We start from the raw sequence: 24645 nt of genomic DNA, 5'->3' as shown, positions 1-24645 counted from the left end.
TAAGCACTAGAATAGATGTACCAACAAAGCCGAAAGTCAACTCGATACCTAAGAATGCGTTTAGATCACGTATACCTATGAGAATGCGGCCACAAGTTCCCTATCAGAAAATGCCATATGACACGTATGCCACACATTCAATAATCTCGTATGGCCATATGAGAACGCATCTGAAACATAAGTGTTCTTATATGATCATACGAGATTATTTGGTATGTGGCATACGTGTCATATGAGAGTTTTTGATAGGGGTATTTTCGATCGTGATCAGGTCCAATCGAAATTGAATATCTCCATGGGGATTCGTATCCTTGCTGAGGTTGAGGAAGGGAGCGACCGAGAAATTTGATCCGGATTGGGATCCATCGTGATCAAAATGGTAGGATGGGACAGTAGTATAGTGCACTCGCTACTGCCCCTGAGCAACCACATGCGTTTTGTTCCAAGGTTCAGGTGACTACGATCGCAAAAATGATCACGTCCTACGACACAACAGATAAAAATAGGCTCTACAGGAGAGCTTTTATTCGCGACAGCACGGACACGATAGCACCACCAAAGTCCATCTTGTATGCACGCTGCCAAGGATTTGACATCAACTGGGTCCATCACTCCACCGCACTTGATTCTTGGTTGCTTGCGCGAACACGGCCATGGTGCACTGGCACCTGCGTGGAACGTTCGGCATGACAGCATTATATTGTGCACAAAAGTATAGAAGAAAACGCAGTAATAAGTTTCGAGCACGTGAATGGCTTAACAGAAGCCCTTGAACACTAACACAGTTTCCGTTTTGTTTTTTGACGTAACAACTGTGGTGCCTTGGTTTTCAAAGTTGTTTCACATTCGCGGCAGTTTGTGGCAGGTAAGCAGGTTCTTGTCTCACCTGGTTTCATAAAAGTGATCTTGTAATAGCCCATTTAACAGTATGTATGAAAGGCGTTTCGCGTTGTTTGGATATATATCGTATACTATAATCTTCAGATTCTCTCCATCTCTCTCACTGCCGATAAGAGGGATCTCACATAATCGTACATCTAAGAAACCAACAAGTACCTCTACGAATACGATCTCACAAGTGTGGAAGCGAGGTCAGGAACATTGAAAAAAAGAATTATCAGAGGCTGAAAAAGAAAATTGTGCAGATACTTCATTGGAGCTGTCCAAGTATATGTAATAATTGTGCCACTTGGTCATCTCCACATTGTCTGGTGTCATTAACAATCTTATCAAATTTTATCCGAGCAGTATCAACCCATATCGGTCGTTATCAACCTTATCCGACTGGATGCGACACTTATGAACCTTTATGAGTTGTTATCAACGTTATCGAACTCAATCCGACCCTTATCAACCCTTCTCTGTCCTTGTTAACCTTATCAAACATAATCCGACCATTAGCAGTATTACCTGACTTGATCCGACACTTATCAATCCTTATAGTTATACTTTATATGAAATGATCCGGCTATTCTAAGCACTTATCACTCTTTAGCACCTTATCCATCTACATCGAGCCATTATCAACCGTAATAAAACCCATATAACCCCTCATCACTCCTTATCTCCCTTATAAACTTATCGCCTCCTTATCTGTGTGTTGCGCAACGCGAAGCATGTGCCCTCAGAGATCGATGACATGTCGGCCGGGGAAGGAAAAACCCAAAGGAAGGTGAATCCTGCGACCTTCGAAATGCATCGGGGATGTTAAGTGTTCCGCATGAAGTGTTGGCAAAACTGGAAATTTCCTTATATTTACAAGGCTCGAAGTCGCTTCTACATGAGGTCCTGTAGATGGCTTTTATTCCGTCATCACCAAATCTTCCAAGAATGTCTTCACAGAAACTGCTCTCCTTCATATTTGTTTTGTGCTGCCGGTACAATCCGTTCATATGGTTTAGATACATTCAACTTCTGCAAGAGGGGGTGTTTAGCCCAGAATTTTAAGCAAAACACGATAAAGAAAGCGCTCTAGAAATTTAAGGTGACTGAAAGCACAATCAAAGGTAAGAAAAGCACGCACATCCAAAAAAGACATCTAGTCCCGCAGTTTCTTGTTGAGCGTACATACTACCCACTGCTCCCTAGTAATAAAAAAAAGTGGGTGTGTAGCCCAGCGGATAAGACACTCGGCCTGTGAGCACGGGGTCGTAGGTTCTAAACTCATCGCCACCAACGCTTTCCGTTTCAAATGTATCCTTTCTATTTTATTTTAATCGTAAAACATTATATGCCCCATTATGCGACAGGTAGTCGGCGTCAGGGTGACCGAAAGATGGTACCTAGAATGGCCGACTGCACAAAATGTAAAAACATGTGAAAGAAAATGCTCGGTTTGACGTCAAATTTCTCAGGGAGGTTCTTGTGAACAATATAAATTGATGGCCTTCAAGAAAAAGTACGGTACGTTTCGGGGTGGGAACGGAACCTGGGCTTCCGAGGTGCCAGACAAAGCAGGCTCGCTCGATGCCGCGGAGCGTGCATGGTTCGCGTTGACTAAAGGCCTCTGTAGGGCGTGCGTCATTGCACACGGCACGTCACAGAGATCGGGCCGAATGAAACTGTGGCCTAGTACGTGCGTCATTGGGTAGGTGACGGTGCAGCCAATGGGGAGGAGGTGTCACCACGTCAGGAGTGTATAACACGAGCGCGCTCTTGACGTTCCCAGCTCTGCCAACGGTATTGTGCTTTCGCATTCTCACACGTATGCCTTATCAAGTGCCCCTGCCGAATTTTTCGGCTTTGTGGAGCGCATCGTGTTACGCTCTACGGACTCGCGGACAGATTTTCTGAGTGATCAGCTTGAGGAACTCAAGAAGGAAATTAAAGCACCTGACGTTGTGATCACACTGGTGATGCTGGACGCAGCAGCTCGATGCTCTAAGCATTACGCCACGATCTCGCGGAAATGCCAGATAACTGTTTGAGACAGCTGTGCGTGCCTCGCATCAGATGGCAGGAGCACGTGCGTGCCGGGTAGATTATATTAGGCTACAGGCAATGAGAGCAGTCTCAATACTCTTTGCGTCATAGAGTGGGAGCGTCAGCTTCTCCCATGCCAGCCTCGCTGCAGCTAATGCTTTGAATAGACCCCCGTCCAATAAACAGCTTGCTTTGCACAAACACATCAGTCCATTCGGTAACTCTTTGAAGAACCCCAGACGGTGCTGGGTGGCCAGCTACCTGCAAAATACTTCGCCTAGCATTGATTCTCACAGCGCATAGGATCTGCATATTTTTTCCGTACCACAATTCCCTACCACCTTGCTAAATCTTCGGTTATTCTGAAACCTTCTGCCGCTCGTGGTAACCTTACGCAGAGCAAACGGCAGCTCACGCTAGGAAATGCCTACGCTTAGCTGAAACGAAGAGAACGGCTCTTTCACTGGGAAGCATAAAATGAATTTCTGCGGCTTTATTGCGATACCAAACACAGGGACATTCAAGGCGCGTTCACGCGCTCGTGCTCACCCTATCATCGGTAGGGTGACCAGAACCCTATCGACGGTGCATGAGCTCGCCGCGCGCTGACGGTTACCGCCATATCGAAAGGATAGACGTGTGTGCCAACAGAATGCGCATAGAAACGGTTCGTAGGACGCACATGGAAAGAGAACGTGCAGGTCGCACTGAGTTTGCTGCGCTGTTCTCACATACGCAGCATTCTCGCCGCCATAGCCGTGTCCTGCAAGCGCAAAAGTCGTCCCCGCTGCTGTGGTCGGTATTCGAGCGATACGCTCTACCAGATTCTGTCAGAGGAAACTACGCGAAAGGAGAGGTTAGGAAACCAGGAAATGGGGGCACGCTCCGATACGTATACCGGTGAGGCGATCCCACACGGTGATTAGAATGGCAGAGGTTTCACCTCCCAAAAGCTGAAATATTTGCCCTTGCGATCGCTTCCGATTACTGTAATCACCTTCCGGATAGCTCAATGCTGGATTAAAGGAAGAAAAGAAAACAAGAACCAAAGAAAGCTGCTTGCTGTCATCCACGCGGCTTTAAGCTTTAGCAACGGGGCTCACTCTGGCGGTGCTGTAGCTCACAGGCGCGCAAAACAAACATCTAGTCATACGTCAGCGGTTGAAGTTCTGTTAAATTACTCAGGTTACAATTGGAACAAAGCTGCTGCACATAGCTGTTACAGTCAGCATGAAGCCGCAAGGCTGTCGAGTTTACAGGTGGCTTCAGTGCATAACTGTGTGCGCCATATATTGAACTCAGTGAGCTTATCTACTAACGACTAGATAGCGCCACTTTGCCGACATATTGAACTTCAGTCAAGTGATGGCACTAAAACATTACAATACACTGAACCGCGCCATGGAGTTCCACACTAGCTGCGAGAGCCCGCAGGTGTGTAGCCCGTTAAAGAGAGACCGAAAAGTAGCCTTGCCTGATTTCACCGCATGGTTCCTCATAGAAACTAGCGCAAAAAGCTCAGAAACGGGGACAAGCAATTTTGCGAAAGAATAATGAAATCTTGAGAAGTTACAGAAGCTACTCTACATAACTACGATGTCAAATAAAATGTGTACAAGAAAAACCATAGACATTCACCACACACAGAACACGTACGCCCCAGCATATACAACATGAAACTATTTATGCACAGTACAGCGTTCACTGCACAGCGAGTGTCGCGACTCCTGAAGCCTTGATGAGTTCAGGTAGCGTACGGGGGCTGGCTGGTCCCGTGCTGCTAAGCTCGCGTACCACGTGATGGCCGCGGTTAAAGAACACTATCCGTAGACACGAGTAGCGCCGGGTAACGAATTCAGGCCCAGATCTAGCACACACACAAAGATAGTCAAGAAGGGCGACGGTAGGACAGCCACCGTCTTAGCTCAATTTGAAGAGCATCGCACGCATTATGTGGAAGGTGTGGATTATGGAAAGAGGCAGAAGTCCGCTTCATACCCAAGCCTGGGAAGACACCTCACATCAACAACATGCGACCGATATCCCTCACGTCCTGCGTGGGGAAGGTCATGGAACGCATGGTACTTAAGAGGTTGCAGCGACATCTTGATGCCACCGATCAGATGCCAGAGACAATGTATGGCTTTAGGCAACACCTGGGCACCCAGGATGTTCTCGTACAACTCAACGAACTGGTAATTAAGCGAGCAACGAAGCAGGCGCCGCGAGCGATACTAGCGCTAGACCTCACAGGGGCATTTGATAACGTCACACATGAAAGTGTCCTCCGCAACCTGCGAAACACGGGTTGTGGAGTGAAAACTTACAACTACATCCGAGACTTTCTTCGTGACCGAACGGCAAGGATCAGAATAGGACAGGAGACATCCCAACCGATCTACCTGGGGGATCGAGGAACGCCGCAAGGTTCGGTCCTTTCCCCCATGTTATTTAACATGGCTCTCTTGCCGTTGCCCAAGCTTCTCGAATCAATAGATGGTCTGGGCCACGCATTATATGCCGACGACATCACCCTCTGGACTGCGAGGGCAGGGTCGGATGGCTGGATAGAAAACACGCTCCAAAAAGCGGCTGACACGATCAACAGCTATGTGAAGACATGTGGCCTTTGCTGTTCGCCTCAAAAATCGGAGCTGACCGTTGTCAGACCACGTGCATCAAGTACCCAAGCAGAAAATATAGAAATCACTTTGGAAGGGAACCGGATCCTCCCGGTACCACAACTCAGGATCCTGGGCCTCCTGATCCAGGCAGACGGCAAGGCAACAGCCATGATTAGAAAAATGAAGCTCACGTCAGACCAAATCTTGAACATGATCAGACGAGTGGCCAGCAGGCAGAGGGGTCTGAAGGAATCGGACACCTTGCGCCTCGTTGAGGCCTTTGTTATATCACGAATCGTCTACGCGGCGCCGTACCTGCAGCTCCTCAAGAAGGACGTCTTACTACTTGACGCAATAATCAGGAAAGCCACGAAGCAGGCCCTGGGTATTCCCATACATTCATCCACGACAAAATTACTTCAAATGGGAGTGCACAACACAGTAGCCGAGCTCGTAGAAGCCCACCTATCCAATCAAAGGGTACGCCTTAGCCAGACCAAGGCGGGCAGAAGCGTCCTCCGCAAGCTAGGATGGCAAGAATCGCACTACACCCGCCACGACCAATTACCCGAAAAGCTGAGTGAGAAGTTGGAATGCAAACCACTACCACGCAACATGAACCCCACAAGGCATGCCGGACGACGCGACGCCCGCGCAAGAGCCATCTCCAGGACGCTGGAGGAAGACGACACTGTTTTATATACAGACGCCTCTCTATCGAAACGCTCCACGAGGGCAACAGTCGTGGTCACCGGGCTAGAAAATCTGGTCACCTGCGCATCAATCTACACTCCGTCTTCGGAGGAAGCAGAAGAAGCAGCGATAGCTCTCGCACTCCTGCAACCAAACGTCACCAAGATCGTCACGGACTCACAGGCTGCATACAAGAACTACAGATCTGGCTGGGTGTCCCTTGGGGCACTAAAAATTCTTGGTAAAGCTACGCCTCCTAAACAAGCAATCGAATTAGTTTGGGTCCCGGCTCACTCCTTAGTTGAGGGCAATGAATATGCTCATCAACAGGCCCGAGCGCTAAACTCCCGGGCCAACGAGGAGGAGGCAAGGGGATGGCAACCCATCACAAATTACAGAGATATAGTCAGATATTACAGGGACGGCAGGAAGACTTTCCCGCACCCCCACCACTCCTTGACCAGAGCCGAACAAACAATATACAGGCAAATCCAGGCAGGATCCTTTCCCCACCCCTGCCTCCAGAACAAAATGTACCCAGAGAGATATAAGAACACATGTCCTCACTGCAATGCATTAGGCACCCTTCGGAACGTCATAGGAGAGTGCAATTTTTCCATTGACCACCCCCCACCTATACCCATAACTAACCCCCCTGCTATCCCCACTCTTTCCGAGCGATGGGAGATCATGCTGTCCAGCCCCGCCCTGGAAGACCAGCTCCGACTGATCCACAGGGGCCAGGCGGCCCTGGAAGCATATGGAGCCCGCGAAGAGGGAGCCACCCCATCAGACGCTTAACGCATTTCAGTTCACAATGGACCAGTAAAGTTGTTTCTCTCTCTCTCTCTGGCGCCCACTGGTGTAATGTCTGTTCGCCTATTTTGCTTCTGATTTTCCTTAATAATTCGTACATTTCCATTAAAAACCCCACATAATCTCCCCTATGTATTTCTTGACTCGATACTTTGTTATATTCATATAATTATGACTCTTTTCGTCATTCACAACTAACTGAAATATCTAGTTGAGACAACAGTCGAAACAAAGGAAGATTCATAAGCGTTTTTGTAGGCTAGGGTGCAGATGCGTGCTGGCGCGGGGTCCAAGCGACATGATTCCGCATAAGGCACAATATTTGAAACATACTCAGTGCGGGAATTAGGCACGATTCTTTCGAACGGTAAAGCTCTGAGATGTGTATGAGGCTTGTCTTACCACAGTGACACGAACCATCAGTGCGTGGAGCGCACTATTGATTCTTAGCTGTTCATCTAAACACATCAGACGTGTTACCTGTCCATAGGATCGAAAGACTGAGTGCGACTTTGCTACAAGGTAACGTCCTTACCGACAGCCCGAGAAGCAAAGCTCTCGCCTTGCAACAGTACTCGGTCACCGCATTTCAGCAAGCTTAGTGTTGTTGGCAGTGTGCTTAGGTGCAGCTTCTTAATAGAACGATATTCGTTTACTTCACCCCGCTTCGTTTGTGGCTGTGGCGTTCATAGCGCGTTTCGTGGCTGAGAAACAAAATAGCACGAGCTATTAACGACATCACTCGAGAAGTTCTCAGGAAGATTGGAGGCTCGGAGCAATTAACTCTAAAAAACAGGAAATGCCGCGGGAGCTAACGTTACCTGAAGCGCGTACGTGTAACGCGAAGACGTGGATTCGTATCCCACCCGCAGTCAGTTGTTTACTCGTCCACTTTCATTTCCCTTTGTTTATCATTTGAACAGTTCACGTAAACGAGTAATTTTCACTGAGTAACTTCCTATGCTTTGACTAACCGAAATCGGCTCTCTCAGCCCTCAGTTCTACCTTTCTTCTCGTATATATATAGTGTGTGTGTGTTTCAAGGCAAGAGAAAGTTTCAAGGCAAGAAGCGCTCATCGACAACATAGCTGTGTCGGACTAGACATACCTTACTGAAAGAAAGCAGCCACCATCAGCAAATTTTCATGCGATGATCGGTCCCTGGAATAAAGGACAGCACTGTTAAAGGAGTGAAAGACTCTGAATTTGCAATGAAAGTTTACAATTTCTTGACAATTAGTTAATATAATAATAATAGATGTCATCATTATCAGCCTGGTTACGCCCACTGCAGGCAAAGGCCTCTCCAATACTTTTCCAGCTACCACGGTCATGTGCTAATTGTGGCCATGTTGTCCCTGCAAACTTTTTAATTTCATCCGCCCACCTAACTTTCTGCCGCCCCGTGCTACGCCTCCCTTCCTTTGGTATCCAGACCGTAACCCTTAATGACCATCGGTTATCTTCCCTCCTCAATAAATGTCCTGCCCATGCCCATTTCTTTTTTTTATTTCAACTAAGAAGTCATTACCTCGCGTTTGTTCCCTCGCCCAATCTGCTCATTTCTTATCCCTTAACGTTACACCCACCATTCTTCTTTCCACAGCTCGTTGCGTCGTCCTCAATTTAAGCAGAACCCTTTTCGTAAGCCGCCAGGTTTCTAATAATAGACGTATAACGTATAATACTGCAACTGGTCTGGACATAGAACCAGTAGAGCAGTCATGATCAATGAATTCATCTTTACATTCAAGTTGAGGGAACATACGGTACACAGAGGTGAATTAAAATTTCGCTTTGAAAGAAACTTCCGGCGATATTTTATTGCGATGGCAAATATATCGGCGCTGTAGGCGAATTCCTGCCGTCGTTTTTGCCGTCATCGTCGGCGTTGCCGTGAAATTTTCTATAACGTCCAAGTGTAATGAGATCGCGGCAACGCGCCGCATGCTGTAGGTGCGAAGTAAAGCTTGCAAGGACGAGGCGAGAAGGATGATGGCTTGGTGCAGCGGTGTCTTCTCCCGCACGCCAGGGCGGAAAGCGGGAAGTGCGCGCATTAAGAGCGAAGGAGGAAGGGGCTACGTTAGCACGTATTTCCTCTTCTAATCCGGCTGCAGCTGCGCACGGAGCGGCTGAGCGCTGTCACGCGCGTCCTATTGGGGAGGTACATTGCGCTGGGTTCGAAGGCTAGGCGACGCGAGATAGCTGATGGCTCCATGTGCGCTGTGTTCTCGCGCGTCTGGTTTGCATTGAAGCTTGAGGGAGCACGAAGGGGAAATGCGCTCGCCGCTGCTGCCGCTCTTCAGCACGTTAGCGACAGCGAGTCTGCATGGTCATCGATTGAGATGTGTTCATGTTACACAGCGCTTTCACAGCAGTTTCACAACAGTTTTCACAGCAGATGATAACACATTAGCATTACTTGGTATAGCTATCCAATAATTTGCTGTCGCAAACAATGCGTCCCCTTTCGGGCGAAAGTGCGACCATTTAAACGATTCATTGCAATCATTCCTTTTTTGCTGTCATCATTGGCATATACGCCGTATACGCCCCACATACGCCACACCATAGTTGTCCTCAGAGCCAGGCTCACGATACACATGATGAATGATGATAAAATGTGACTGAAGATGTAAGGAAACGTGGGCGAAATGCGGGCGTACTTAAACAGTTAGGTACAATTTCTAAGTTTACTCCCGAAGTACGTGGTTCTTTCGTCAAATTGCCATTGGCCACATGCTTTTCGAATGAGTTGTTTCATGAAGACTCGGCCTAGTGTTTATCTGCCAGAGAAAGAACTAAACAGAGAAAGGTAGAAAAGAACTCACCATTTCATCGCAGGAGTACGATAGCTGCCAGCAGCATGGCCACGCTCATACTAAGCGTAGACAGCGCCGAGAATGGACCAAGGAGCGAGCCTGCGTCAATGTAAACATGGACATATTTTAGAGCCGCTCACGTCGCTTCTAAAGAAAATGCCGAGTGCAGCTACAGCAGGCGGAAATCTATAGGCCTAATGCTACCGAAAGAAGACTGGCGTTGTAAGCGTTCCGGAACCGCTGAAATATTCAGTATCGCATGAATGGCTCTGCGATTTGAAACGGATTCGTTGACAGAGAGCATACTGTGGCGTATGTTAAAACAAAGCTTCTCTTGGTAAACGGTGCAGTGCTTGGACACAAAGCTTATGGTACATTTGTTCTGCGGAAAGCCGCAAGGTGCAGAGGAAGGTTCATGAAAGGAAAAGTCGCCCCACCTGACTGCAGCAGTAGCGTGTACTTTTGGGTGGAAGCTACAGTGTGAGCAACCCGTTTGGGTGGATGGACTGTCGAGTGGATGACAATTTTTCCTTTCATAAACCTAAAGCTTGCGTGAGAATACAATCCTGACCTGTGGGGTGCATAAATATAAACAGTGCATGAGAAGACACGTTCTGTAACAGGAAATTAAACATAATTGTACGTGCCTAATCTTGTATGTAATGTTATTACCCTCTTCACTAACGTTTAATTTCACATATATTCCACCATATACGTTAGATATTGGCGCTATAACGTAAAACTATTCCTAACTTTTCTCTTCCAATTCTGCAGTCAGACATGCGCAATTGGTAAAAAACTTTATTGGACCACCCGCACTTTACCTGTCTGCCACGCGACGTCACGAAAACAGTGATAGCTCCCCATATAATATGACGTGCGCACCCTGATTATGCAGTTTTCAACCGAACAAAAAAAGAAAAATGGTTATTTCTCAATCGACGCCTTTTCGCCATTAGCCCACGGCTACTGGTCAAAAGTTTTCGGGCTGCGCCCACTTCACCTGCCTGTCACGCGACGTCACAAAACCACGAAAACTCTCTGCGTCACAGTGACATGTACGCGTTGAAGATGCAATAATATGTCGAACAAAACCGAATTTTTTTCTGAATAGCTGCAGGCTGCCCCTTTCCGAAAGAAATAAAAGACGGCTGCCACCTATCGCTCAGGCACTGGCTACTCGCACCTGCCGGAGAGCATGGGTTTATTTGCGTATAATAAAGCTTCCTGCGTGGAGGCGTAACGTTTTCGAGCACTTTGTGCACGTTTACGACCTCGTCCTGCCAACTCTTCTTTGCTGAGGATCCGTTTTGGCGGCATTCTTATCCTACCATTGCACGCCGCCGCGATTTTCGACCAGCCATAGCAAGCTATGGGGAAGCGGACCAATCGTAGACGCCGGCACCACCCATTTTATCCGGCTGTCTATTTTCTGTGGGGTGGCTCGGCCCCATCGAAACCATCTCCACTTGAGGGTGCTCCTCACCTTGCAGCCAATTACGTACGAAAAAGCGCTCATTCCAGGTAATGTTATTCGTTTCGAAACGAAAGAAAAGTGACCTCTTATAAATTAAGAGGACGTTTGATTGGGCTGTTGAGGTAACGCTGCGTGTCACCGTTCGATGCTTGCGTCAACGGTTACGCAATTTTGACCTCAGGAGATAGGAACAAAAACACATTGGAGTAGTTTTACGTTTTTGGGCCCATGCATGCTTTTTACTGCTTGCCCTCGACTGTTTCTGTGGCGCACTTAGTCAGTCTGCACCAAAAGTTACTCCACACTACTTATCATCACGTCCTTTAACCGAGGCATTAGGACTTTGTGTGCCGGTAAATCAAGTTTATGCTCGGTTAGCAAGCCTCTTCATGTGCCAGTATGTTTATGATAGTTTAGAGTGATGCGAAATTGTGTAAAACAGGAATTAGAGCCCCAGAGAGCTCATTAGCCTCATACAAGGCTGTTGTGATGAAAACCGTAGTTAAATTTAAAGATGTAGAAGGACGGTGGAAGCCGCTAAAAAAAAACAAAAAAAACAGGCAATTTCAGCAATTGCCCATTTGGTCAACATTCTCTGAGACTGGCCACATAGGGTGTGTTTCACGCAACTTGAGCCAAACTATAAGTTTAGAGCGTTTCAGCATACAATAGTGAGACCAATGGCATGTTATTCGTAGTCGTCCTGAATGACGCTGTATTGAAGTTCGATTATTTAGCTACTTACGATTCATTATGACAATTTTCGAATATTCATTTTAGACCACCAGTCGTACTTTAGGAGTCATAGTGAACTCAGAAACACCCAATAAAGTTGTTCCCTTGTGGTTACCTTTCTCGAGAGTATTTTTTGCCCACTCCAGAGACGGCGATTATTATTTGGGAACAGGATACGCAGCAATGTGTGTACAGTGTTCTTTAATTGTAGTGCAGTAGGAGACAGCCCAACTTGCTGGCGAAGCTACTACATAGTAGGAATGTCTACCACGTCCCCAATGAAATCTGCGTATAGAATTCCAGCTGAAGGCCCACATTTAATCTCAAAAGGCAGGCACGATTCAAGAAGGATGGGAGCACCTAAGTTGTCATGAGATTGCTGCGGCAGTAGATATGCGGCTTCTTTCCTTAACAGGAAGTCCCTTCATTCCACTTCCCCTCCTCGCTTTCAGAATCGAATTCTGGTGTTTTACGTATACCAAAACCATGATTTGACCATGATGTGCGCCGTAGTGGGGGACTTGGGATTGATTTGGACTGCCAAGATCTTTGAGATCCCGCATTGCATAGGACAGGGGCGTGTTTGCATGTCGCCCACATTGAAATGCAGGCGCTGTGGCTGGGATCTGATCCCACGACCTCAAGCTTGGTAGCGCTACACCATAGCCGCTAAGCTACCACGGCGGGTCTCTTCGCTTACTATATTAGAGGGTTTTAGAATAGGGGCCCCAAAGAACTTTGCGGGCGTTAGCGTTGGGGCACGCAGGAGTGAAGAGATTTAGAATAGGGATTTGCGTTTGCGGATAGCGTCTTGCGCTGCCAGCGCCTCTACGGCGTCAAAGAAAAGCTATTAGAAATAATTAAATCAAATATACCATTTTACGATAGGAATGGTAATTTTGACTTGCGTGTATTCGAGTTTAATTACAATTTAGAGGTTATTCTGTAAGCAGCAAACAATTAGTTGCGCTTAGTTTTGAGCAAACCAACATTACGTGCCTCCACCAGCCAAGCTTAACCGTGTTAGGTCTACAAGTCGTAAAATCCACAGTCGAATTCGGAATCAGCGGCGTGTAATGAATCAATCTTCATAACACACGCTAGTTGAGAGAAAGCGATAATCGCAGTCACTTCTAGCTTGCAAACTTCACGCGTCACCACGAATCGAACCCAGTCTTGTGCTAGGTTAGAGCCGTCGCTTCGATGGGTGCCGCCATGTTTGCTGACGCAAAGCTTTTGGGGCCGCTATTTGGGCTCACGATAAATCGGCGAAATAGCGTTCCCAACGCTAAACCCAAACGCAGTTCGCGTCTCGCGCATGCGCAGTGGCTCCGACGCTATTTCTTTGGGGTGCTTAAACGTTTGGGGCCTCTCTTCTAAAACTCTCTGTTGTTACGGGGAAAAAAGATGCTCGACAATATATTAACAAGATCTGTAGAACGGGCACAAGACACGCATACAAAATGGAGCCTGTGTGCACAGCTATCGGCGATCGTCATCTTCGTCAGTCCTCTAACCGTCGTTAGCTTCCGCAGCGCTTCGTAGCAATATTATCGTGCCAAAACTCATGGTCTTCTACGGGTGCTTTCGTTCCCTGTTCATTGTTTTGACAGCGAGTTTCCACAGTAACATTGCATAAAATACACTAGAAAAGTTTGGCACCCCTGAGAATTTTCCCTAATTCGAGTCATCATTAGTGAGGGTCATAATAACGGGGTACGACTGCATGTAGTGTGGATGACTCTGCCATCTCCATACACCGTGCACTCACCTTGTAGGAAAAGCAGTCTATCGATATTTTATTTTTGACGGCGAGGAAAAATTCCAAAGCACGTCGACGATCCTTAATACCCTGTTTGTTCAAGCTTGAGACAATCGAAATATATCGGTTAGGTCTCGCCTTGATCAAAACAACGGCAGTCGATTGTACCGATCTATCGCTATTAAGAAGAAACATGGAAACATCAGCTCGGACTTCCCCCTTATTCAGTAGCACCATGTTATTGTTTGGAGTTTTGAGTGATGCTACATGATTGCATGTAGTTATCTGGTGTGGAGTAGCAGAATGTTTGAGATAAGGACAATATCAATGAGCTTTTGAGGGCCTGCCCGGAAATCCAGGTAAGGGCAGCTTAAATACCTATGAAGGTAAAATGGGTTAGCTAGGTGGGAAGCTATGATAGACAAAAAGATTCTAGAGCGGCCATCTTATGAGGAGATCAGATAAATAGAGAGGAATCTTACGACCTGAAATGATCGCTGAAGTGCGCGCCTCGACGATTTATCCTGAACCTGGCAAAGCGATACTTGCGTACCTGACGATGAAGGGGGACCGGCCGAGCTGGGGTCGTACAGGGGCAGCTTCTCTGCCATAGCCATGTCGATGCCGATGTCGGCATAACTCTGCTTCGTGTCCATACAGTACACCGAGAACCACCTGTACTCGTTCCAGTGGTGGCCGAGGGGCAGCTTGACCATCACGTCCTTCCTGTCATAGCGCTCCAGCTTGCCGGTCCTGGATGCGGGAAATGACGTATAAGCATAGACACTTATAAAGCACGACCATGACTGTCACGTTCCCGTCTCCTGAAGATGAATACTTCTCTCAACAACCTACGACTACCCTTGCCTTGGGTGAGCCAACTCCTTCTCGTCTCTTAAGGTATATTTCTCTGTCGCCGTCCACTGCGTCATTGAACCTTTGCAGCCACTGTGCAACTCCGATATACCACCGGTTGTCATTACAATACACCACAAGGCCTATCCAAGCTCATTAATTTCAACAAAATAAAGAACCAATCGCTTTTGCTAATTGATCCATATAGTAGTCTTTCTTTATTTTCTCATTCTTCAGTTTATAATTTCCCACTTGTATTCTCACAGTTTAGGCACTAGAGGTCAAGATTGACCACAATGCATTGTCTTTACTACATTTCAGCTTCATATCGTCCGTGGCGGTACTTTAGTGCTTGTTGCATTGCACTGCGGACCCCGAAGTCGAGGATTCAGTGCCAGCGTAGCGGCCGCATTTAGATGGGGGAGAAATGCAAAAGCATTGGTGCCTCTTAAAGAGCCTCAGCTGCACATTAAAGAACCTCAGTCGGTCAAAATTATTCCGGAATCTCCTATTACCATTTGCCTCATAATTAGACCGTGATTTTGGCACGTAATACCCGGGAATATTTTTCGGCGTTGTTTGCACGTCACAAAATAATTTAGGACTCAGAAGTACCTGACAGATACGAGTTAGGCCTTTTTTTATTGGACTCTAAAACTGCTTCGTGTTAGTTTTGAAGCCAAGGTTCTGATTTTCAACGTTTAAAACATAGGAACACCGGTGCACGACCCATCTCCAAACTTAGAGCGTGCGCCTGTAGTTTAGCAGAGATAGACGCGTTGCTCATTATTGTAAAGCAAGTTTCCCCTAAGGAGTCTCATACAAAATCGGAAGAAGCAACTTTTCAAAATAAGGTTCATGTAACTTGCACCACATGTACCTTTGTCAAGCTGTATTTTATAGCTGAAATCTAATCGTTGAGGAAACCACTGCAATTACGCCTAAGATAATGTTTTGGAGACTGTACTACCAAGAGCAGAAACTACCAACTCTTTAGTATCTTAAGAAAGGACGGGGCCCAAGTGGTGATAATCACCACTTAATTCCTGAAATTGTGCTCTCATGCACAGCTATAACGAAGGCGAACAGACAAAGAAAGTGAAAACGTCTCCTTAAGCACTTTTAAAGCACACGTCAGCACATTTTTATTCTTCAATACATTTGCTTTCAATGAAGTTCATCACGTTGTTCTTTGACGCTCACATTTCCGCAGTTACGGCCATTCCCTGCTAAAGCTGACTTTACTATGCGAACGGCGTTGACGAATAGAGCTCCAAGTCTATTCTGCTTTTCTTTCTTTTACAACAGTCATACTAGAGAAGATACTGTCAGCCTCTGTGCCAGAGTGAGGGAAGGATAAGAGCTGGACCAATTGTTACGTGCCCTCCACCTATCTCATTCTAACTCACCCGCATCTTTTCCTATTACAACACGAATTCTTAAGTCAATAAACGAAAAACTTCTCAAAGCATGCTTGGTTTGAGCGCGTAGAGGGGACCAGATTTTGCGATTTTCCTGACTTTTGGCAGAGGTTAACGTCCAAGCAACATAAAGAAAAATGCCGGGACTTACAAAATCACCCTACAGTTTGCCAAAATATTCGCCTCATTACCCTAATTTCCTACCAAGCAGTCAATATGCTGAAGCTAACACGCAGTACGGTAATGACCCTACGGCTGGAAAGACATGGAGACAGAGAAACACAGATACCACTATAGTAGCATTATCAATTTCACGATGATACGAGTTCGCGTGTCCTTCAGTGGCATAGCATTGCTTGTCATGTCTTCAAAACAGTTTTCAGATTACAGCCGGGAACACATGGAGAGGGAGGAACGCAGATACTAATCTAGTAGCATTATCAATATCATGAGGACACGAGTTCGCGCGTTCTTCGGCGGCATAGAATTGATTGCTATGTCTTCAGAACAGTTTTCAGATTAGTATCGAGTGCCTTGAGCACGCCATGTAGCTTCGGCTACAGTGCTACATTATTCAGAGAGAAAGTACATGCAACCAATGTACTTGTGTTTTGAAGATAGAAGACAGGTGCTTTTTTGGTTTAACGATGATGCAATATGACTCGGCCGAGGACTTCAGCAACCGATGCAGTAAAAGTACTACGCCGTAAGAGTTGTCACGGAATCCGTGCAGCCAGAGTGCTACTTACTTTCCGTCGTCGTACATCAGGTGGGTCAGCTGCTCTACCGGAGGGTTTGCACTGGGACCGGCCACGAAGAAGGCAGCTGTGAGGAAATTCGAGAGCGCACAATGTTTGTAGGTGCTCTGACTTGTCGTTGCGCATTACCTCTGGTACAAAATCGCTAACATAATGGCACGACGACAAATCAGCACGGTGAATTTCGTACCAGTCTCTAGACAGCAACGTCCCGAGAAGTCGAACAGAGATTATCCAAAGGAACCACATGCTGTAGTGAAAGACAATAACATGCCTCGTTCGGTAAGAGCACGTTTGTTTACCATTTGAATGCCTCATTGGCATTACAACCATTGCCTGTTTTGCCCATGTTCATCTCGTAAACATAATCTTGATGGGCCAGCGGCACCCTTCTTTATGTATATGATTAAATACATATATATGTAGACCCAATGTTCATGTTGATGTCCGAAGGACGTGTAGCTATCATGGGGTTTGGAAAATGTTGGTTGAAAGGAGCTGACGTGTGTGTTTTGCCAACTGCAATGCAGTGGCACCTTCAATGTCACAGGCAACGGGATATTGAATATTCAGTGCATCGCACTGTAGCGTTAAACGCTTCAAAGCCGGACCCGCAGCGCCTAAATACCATGTGCTGATTCACAATGTGGCGTCTAAAAATGCGAAAGCGGTGCTTGCCTATAAACCCTTTACTTTTGACCACGGGCATTTGGGTGATTTACAAACGTCATGAAGGCAATGCGACCTTCCGAAGAGAAGGTGTATGAAGCATATGTGACTACGTGTAGTAATCTTCACGCTACGCTTCAATCATCAATTATCATGGCTCCTGGTCTGTCGCCGATATAGCATGACACTTTCTTCGCGTTTTTTCTCAAGCATCCTGCTGACGTTCGACGACGCGTTTTGCTGCATACGAAAATACTTTTTGCTCTGTGCGCCTCCTCTTTCGAGACGCTTTCTCCTCCTTTGTTCGGAGGCATTTTAGACCTATCCAAGCACTGCCTATAATGATCCCACGCAGTGCTTATTACAATAATACCTGCGCAACAAAAGACCAGGAACAAGACCGTAAATGCTGCTTAGTAGAATAGGCCAAGCAATAAATTATTATTGAAGCACTCAGGCATATCGTGGTGTTACAACCAAGTTTTCTGCCCTGTTTGACAGAAGTGACGGCTTATTGAAGCACATCGTGTAAATAGGATTTGCGTGCATGAATGCCCGCAGGATAGTGTCAGGCAGGGCAGCCTATGCTGCCCTGCCTGATTCGATGTTTACTGAGCCTTCGTTTGGCGTGACATGAAGACATCGTACTGTGCAGGAAAGATGCCATGCTTCGAATTATACTCGTCTTACACAACTGAGCTTATTTCATTACTGTGTGCATTTTTCAACAATAATTTCTATGCAGTGGAAAGACAGAACAATACAGTAGGGACAGTAATATATAGATAGAGAAGAAAGACACACATAAAAACACCATGACGTTCTTATGGTACGACGTAGTCACCTTGGTCTAGGATGGACAGAAAATTCTCCAATTAGAACACGCAACAGCAAACATTTCTTCCGACTGAATAATGTGAGCAGAATATGTGACAAATGTACACGTTGTGGCGTGGACATGTACAATTAGGTACACAGGATGCCTAAGTAGTTCAAGTTGGTGTAATTCTCACTGCATTTATGGTAGATGCTATCGGTTGATTGTAGTCTCCAGATTATGTCAATAATTGCACTTCTGTACGCGCAGCAGGTATTCACGAGAAGCCTGTTCATTCACCATTCGTAAAACTTGCCCACAGTGCAAGTGTAAAAAAAAAAATTGGACAATACTCACACCCTGGACAATTTCCTCCGTACTCGAATTGCCTGAGCATCATGGTAGCGCTGTCCTTCAGAATAACCTCGGCAGCCATGGTACTCTGCTGCTTGGGGTAGAGCTTGCCCAGGCTCTGCTGCTTGGGCAGCTCGTAGTCTGCCGGAATCTTGACGTGGCCGAAGTCGGCCTGCAGTGCGATTGACCACGCGAAAAGAATATACAGTTGAAGATCTGAGTGGAGGCCGATAAGGCACGGGCATTAAGGGTTAACCGTTGTCAAACTTGGCAGTGTACCCGAAGCAGCATGCTGCTGGCTACGATGTTTCAATTAGCTAAAAGATGTGCAAAAAATGATGTAAATAGGATCCGTTTGCCCACGCAACTACTAACACATACTTGTATGAGAGAGAGAGAGAGAGAGAGAGAGAGAGAGAGAGAGAGAGAGAGAGAGAGAGAGAGAGAGAAGTGCAAAACTACGGCAAACGCAAGTCAGTGCATATAAAATCGCCCCTAATGCTTTGCAGAGTAGATGCCCACACCAATGAAAAATGCAATTTCCTTATTTAGTTCCAACATTTGAAAGTCCCCAGAAGGGGTATGACATGAGATGTGGTTGAGTATAGTCATTGTATGGACTATTCAACGATTTGTTTGAAATGAACAGCATACGATTAAAAGACAGCATAAGCGGAAAGACCATTCTAGAATAGAAGGATTTTCCCGGATGGGAAGCTCCCATTTAGATGTCAATAACTGGTCATGATATAACTATTGTTCTGTGTGACAATGGTCCGGCGTCTTAAGTTCGTAGCATAGCTGGCACTTTTGCTGGGCACAATGAGGGCAGTTCATCGACGCGTGATCTATAAGCTCGTACGCTGTAGCAAAGTCACACGATGCACAGCGCGTATGGTGAATAGGAAAAAAAGAAGAGTTCTAGAATAGAGGCAACACCAAGGCGGAAGTGATGAATTAAAACTAGGTGGAATATAGGTGGAAGAAAAGTGGCGATCAACGACAGACCGAAAAGTTTTGCATTTTGCATGTTGACAAACAAGGAATAAAGCAGATAGTATGATGGCTCCAGCTGGTGATCACAACACACGCACGCACGCACGCACGCACACACACACACACACAAACACACACACACAAACACACACACACATACACACACACAAACACACACACACACACACACACACACACACACAGGGCAACGCTGGACTGTTTTACAACCAGTGTTTTAACAGTGGTTGTAAGTCTAGCATTGTCCTGTAGATTTTTTACTTGTGCTCGCGTCTATACCTGCTGGAACCATCACGCTACCATTATACACCAAGTTGCCCAGAAAACCACCCTACTCAAAAGGAATGAAATGTTGGCTACACACGAATATGCTACTAACGACTAAATGATATCCTGGCAGTAGCAACCACATCTAACCATTATCGAAAGAGAATGGCACATTGGGAAGAGAAGGAATAAAAAGCTCAGTAAATAGAATTACTTTCGTGTGACTCGCGTTTTTCTACATCCAACAATACACATTAAGCTGTTCTGGATCATGCACAGAATGCAACAAAACGTACACTATACGCAAAACCACCAATATTCTTAGTAAGTCATTGTTTTCCCGAGAACACTTCGTCAGTGTAACCAATTGTCAGAACATTAATGAATGAATTAATTAATTTCGTTTTTCTAGCTACTAGAGGTGGCTCTATTCTCCCAGTTCTTTATTTCATTATCTATCTCACTGAATTGTTTCCGTGCACATTGCCCTGTGATACATGTTTCAATTGCAAATTGTAAAAATAGTTGTGGCGACTGTCTTCTTCTTTGGAGTTACTGTTTCCACTAGTCGCTATCTGTGAAGCCATTAATATATTTACTGGAATAAAAGTGAACGAAAGCGGAATTGGCCGTTTGGCAGCACTAAATTGAGCAGGGGCTTGGATCGACTTTCGAAATGACTGCCGTATATGCTGCTCGGCATTTACAGCAATTGTACCGCATTTATCGAGTGAAGTCACATTTGAAGGATGTACCGTTGTAGTGCATTATTTCACCATCTCGTTAAAGCATATTCATTGTAAACTATCAATCACCCACACCCTCCCGACCCCTTCGCTCGGCGTCGCATTTACTGCCAGGATATGAAGATGTTGCGAGTGATCAGGTAAAAAAAAAATTATGCGTTGCGGCTTGTAGGAACCTTTAGGAAGCGAGGGAGAAGCTACACTGACGGGCTCCGAGAAATCATAACAAATTGTGAGACGAAGGCTCGACAGATGTGCCAGCGTTTCAGCCATTTTGTGATATTGATGACCGTAAAACTATGAAAATTGTGCCACTAATTCAGGTGGAGTCAATTTAGATAAGCAGAACTTTTACTGCACCCATGAGTTGACTGCCAGTGACGATAATAAAACAAGAGTGGTTGCTTAATACAAGAAAAAAAGTAAAGAACAGATGACCTCGCTTTTTTACTCTTTGGGAAGGCGATATTATTTTGGGCACTGTCTCTTTACGGAGTTTACGGAAATGGTAGGGATTGGTTAAGTCCTGACAGGGACCAAAATTGTGCGACCTGTAGAATAGGACTGCCGCTGCAGGACATACTAAACGGGCCACCGGCTCCGTCGACGTATTATGTCGCGTTTATAAGTGGTAAGTTGCAGCAAATCAGTGATAAAACGTACAAAAACGGTAATTACGTTGCTTTAAACTGGAAAGAGAATGAACTTTGGCTGATTCAGTGCACGTTTTTTCACAAGGCTCACTGTTGCCCTTTCTGCCGGCACCGTGATAATGACATTGTTCGGACGCAGCTCTCCCGGCACCATGACGATGCTTATTTCTACGGGCACCCCCTTCAAAACGACGCGGACCCAATAGTCACTTAGCCGGCTCGGGTTAATGAGGTTGTACAGTTATTGTACTCTAGACTTTCGCGTATATGTCTCTTCGATTTTGCTTTCTGCATTAAAACCTCTATGTGTATATTACCAGTTACCTGTGCCTGTAACGACTTTTGTTCTATGAATATATTTCCTGATCTTTTTTTTTCCATCAAACATTTAAGCGTATCTTGCTCATCTCTAGCGCTGACCCGTTAACGCTCACACCTGCGGTGAAACCCAGTGTTTCTGTAATATGAGCTTTTCCTGAAATTCTTGCTAGAAGGATATTTGGCATACCATTACGATGTGCTGAGTCATCTCCGGAATTATGCTGCAGCAGAGACACGGCTCAACCCGCTGCAAGTCAGTCAGCTCGGGCCTCAATTAGTAAGGCATTGCTACGTGTGCTACTGTACGGATTTTCTCTCCCGGCTTCCTTCCTGCCATATTTGTCATTCTGCACGGACATCTCTGTTACCATCTTTTCTTTCAAATTTGCTATCTCTGTTTTTCTCACATTCTGTCTGACGACTCCGGCCTGTACAGTTGAAGCATCATTTACACCGTACTTGACAGCGAAATGTTTTGATCATTTCCTTGATTCCCTGTCCAAGCATTAGGCACATATTTCTTCCCACCCATTTTCCTGAACGTTTCTTCAAAACAAATTTTTGTCTATTATGGTGATGATATTGATTATAATTCGTGACCAGTTCCTTTCTAACGGGTGGGTAGACTGCTTACCCAAATAAGAATAATTAAAACGAAATAAAACAAATTTTGACATTGTGGCGCCCTCTCAGCATGGGTGTTTGAACAAAAGGGCACAGTTGTTCTCGGTAGAGCAACGGTTCCGTGATCACAGGTGCAGCTACGACTGAATTTGCGCGTTCTTTGCTGGCGATCGTAATTTCGCAACAAAAATGTGGGGACATTTCATTCGAGGTTTCCCTGGAACACCTTATATGACATAATTTCCTTTTGTCTACTTCCCTTCCTACTGCCTCTTTCAGGGCCTCCATGAATATGTACGGTGAATGAATCACTCAGTGAATAAAGAACTATGTCGATAAGTCATCTCCGGCGATACAGGAAACGGTTTACACGTCTAAATATGTTACTTACAACCCAATTTGATTCTGCCTATTGCTTTCGCGTCTTTTCATTGTAAAATAAGCAGGTGAGCAAAGCACATATGAAGGACGCCGTTTACCGAAAACTTCTTGCAGTACATCCCAATAGACTTGTATTCAGTGATCTTCTTAGGGAGCTTCAGCAGCACCTGCGCATTGTGGTAGCCCTTGAGGACGTTCATGCTGCAAAGTCAGAAAAAGAAAACAGTTAGAGGGATAGTTATTTACTTAGCGCAACCAAGGTGCACGGATTTACAAAATGTCAATCGTGCTTGGTTAAGTGACGCAGAAATGTTGGGAACGCTGAAAAGGACCAGCAATTGGTGTCAAGCCCCATTCTCTGTATCCGCTCTAAGCTCCGTCAATATAAACGGCATTATACACGAGTTGACGCCAACTGTAACGGTCTCTGGAGCACCCGCGTAGATATTGCAGTTCTTTCAAGCGTAAGTTATTTGTCCCTTCCTCCCACTTCACGTGTGCTGGCCTGCTGCTGTCTTGCTAGTTATACAACTTGAGCCACTAGGCATATGCAACTGGGTATGTGACACCAAGTATGGCACCAAGCCACGAGTTGTAGTGACAACAACCACAACAGCAACGACTGCTCGAGTCGTGTTCATACTATACACGGGCGCGCCATATTGGCCTGATGCAGCGCGCAAGACAACTCCTTCTGGGAAGAGTGAACAGTGCCTCGGCAGCTACGAAAATGTCTCTAGCAGGTGGAAAATTCTCAAGGGTGTCCTATTCCGCTTGCTGAAACAAAATTTCGAGGCCTGAAGGTTAGAGTATCGGGCTTCTGTGCTGGATGTGCTTTGTTCGAATCCAGTTGTCGGACAGCCTTATATATGTTTATTGAAATATACACTTCTATAGCATATATTTATTAACTATATTATGCAATAAACAAAATATTTGCTTTATTTAGCCCATTTGTACGATTCTTATCACTATTCTGTACTTTCATGAGAAGCCAACGCGAAATGCGAAGGTTGTGGGTTGGGCTCCCACCTGCGGCAAGTTGTTTTTTCATCCTCTTTAATTTCCACTAATTTATCGTTTCTTTATTTCATTTATTCAGCACAAGTAATTTCCCCTATGTTGTCCTTGGTGTCAGTGTTTGTTGGCTTCTCATGATATGACTAATAAAAATCGGGCCCCTCGGTTAAGCCCCTTTCATCTCGTTTATTACATAACGAGGGTCTCAAATCCGCCAACATTGATGCCTTCAGGTAGCATATGTGGGTTTATTGACCAGTTGCCTTCACCCAAAAAGATCACGTTCTCGTGATGCCTGCGGCAAACACGACGTTCCACGTCCGCCGCCAAGGTCTATGAGTGGTGGCGCTGGCTAACACTCCCAGGGCTCTACTAGTACACATAAATACCCAAGAAAGTGGATGGGGAAACACCGCCGCGGTAGCTCAATTGGTAGAGCATCGCACGCGAAATGCGAAGGTTGTGGGTTCGGGTCCCACCTGCGGAAAGTTGTTTCTTCATCCACTTTAATTTCCACTAATTTATCTTTTCTTTATTTCATTTATACAGCACAAGTAATTTCTCCTGTGTTGTCCTTGGTGTCAGTGTTTGTTGGCTTCTGATTATATGACTAATAAAAATCGGGCCCCTCAGTTAAGCCCCTTTCTTCTCGTTTATTCTGTACTTTGTATCACTCCCGCACTGCTTGAACCTTGCGTCCGCAGTTTTGTGTAAACAAATAATTGATAAATAAATATCTGTGGAGAACATTAGGGAAATGTTGAAAATTTGCCTCGAGTGTCCATGCAATTCGCAATAAAAAAAGGGCTTCAAAAGCAGCCATGTGCGGAGATGGAATTGGGTGGAACAAAATCGTGTGTGCATCGGGCTAGGAGGGCTGAGATACAAAGAAGT

At 45.8% G+C, this 24645-nt stretch overlaps 1 protein-coding gene across 2 annotated transcripts in view; it reads right to left on the bottom strand.

Moving 5' to 3' along the window:
- Positions 1-497: 497 nt before the first annotated feature.
- Positions 498-24645, bottom strand: part of LOC135904752 (protein Skeletor, isoforms B/C-like) — a 37201-nt gene continuing 13053 nt past the window's right edge. For both annotated transcript variants that reach the window (XM_065435716.1, XM_065435715.1), the window contains exons 5-11: positions 22830-22932; positions 18729-18897; positions 16877-16952; positions 14405-14604; positions 9887-9976; positions 8164-8216; positions 498-668 (exon numbers count right to left, since the gene is read on the bottom strand). In XM_065435716.1, the coding sequence (XP_065291788.1) occupies positions 9891-9976; positions 14405-14604; positions 16877-16952; positions 18729-18897; positions 22830-22932 (634 nt within the window). In that variant the 3' untranslated portion in view covers positions 498-668; positions 8164-8216; positions 9887-9890. The remainder of the gene's footprint in view (positions 669-8163; positions 8217-9886; positions 9977-14404; positions 14605-16876; positions 16953-18728; positions 18898-22829; positions 22933-24645) is intronic.

Source organism: Dermacentor albipictus, chromosome 7 (assembly GCF_038994185.2).
Source record: "Dermacentor albipictus isolate Rhodes 1998 colony chromosome 7, USDA_Dalb.pri_finalv2, whole genome shotgun sequence".
NCBI lineage: Eukaryota > Metazoa > Arthropoda > Arachnida > Ixodida > Ixodidae > Dermacentor > Dermacentor albipictus.
This window is presented reverse-complemented; position numbering and strand designations above follow the sequence as displayed.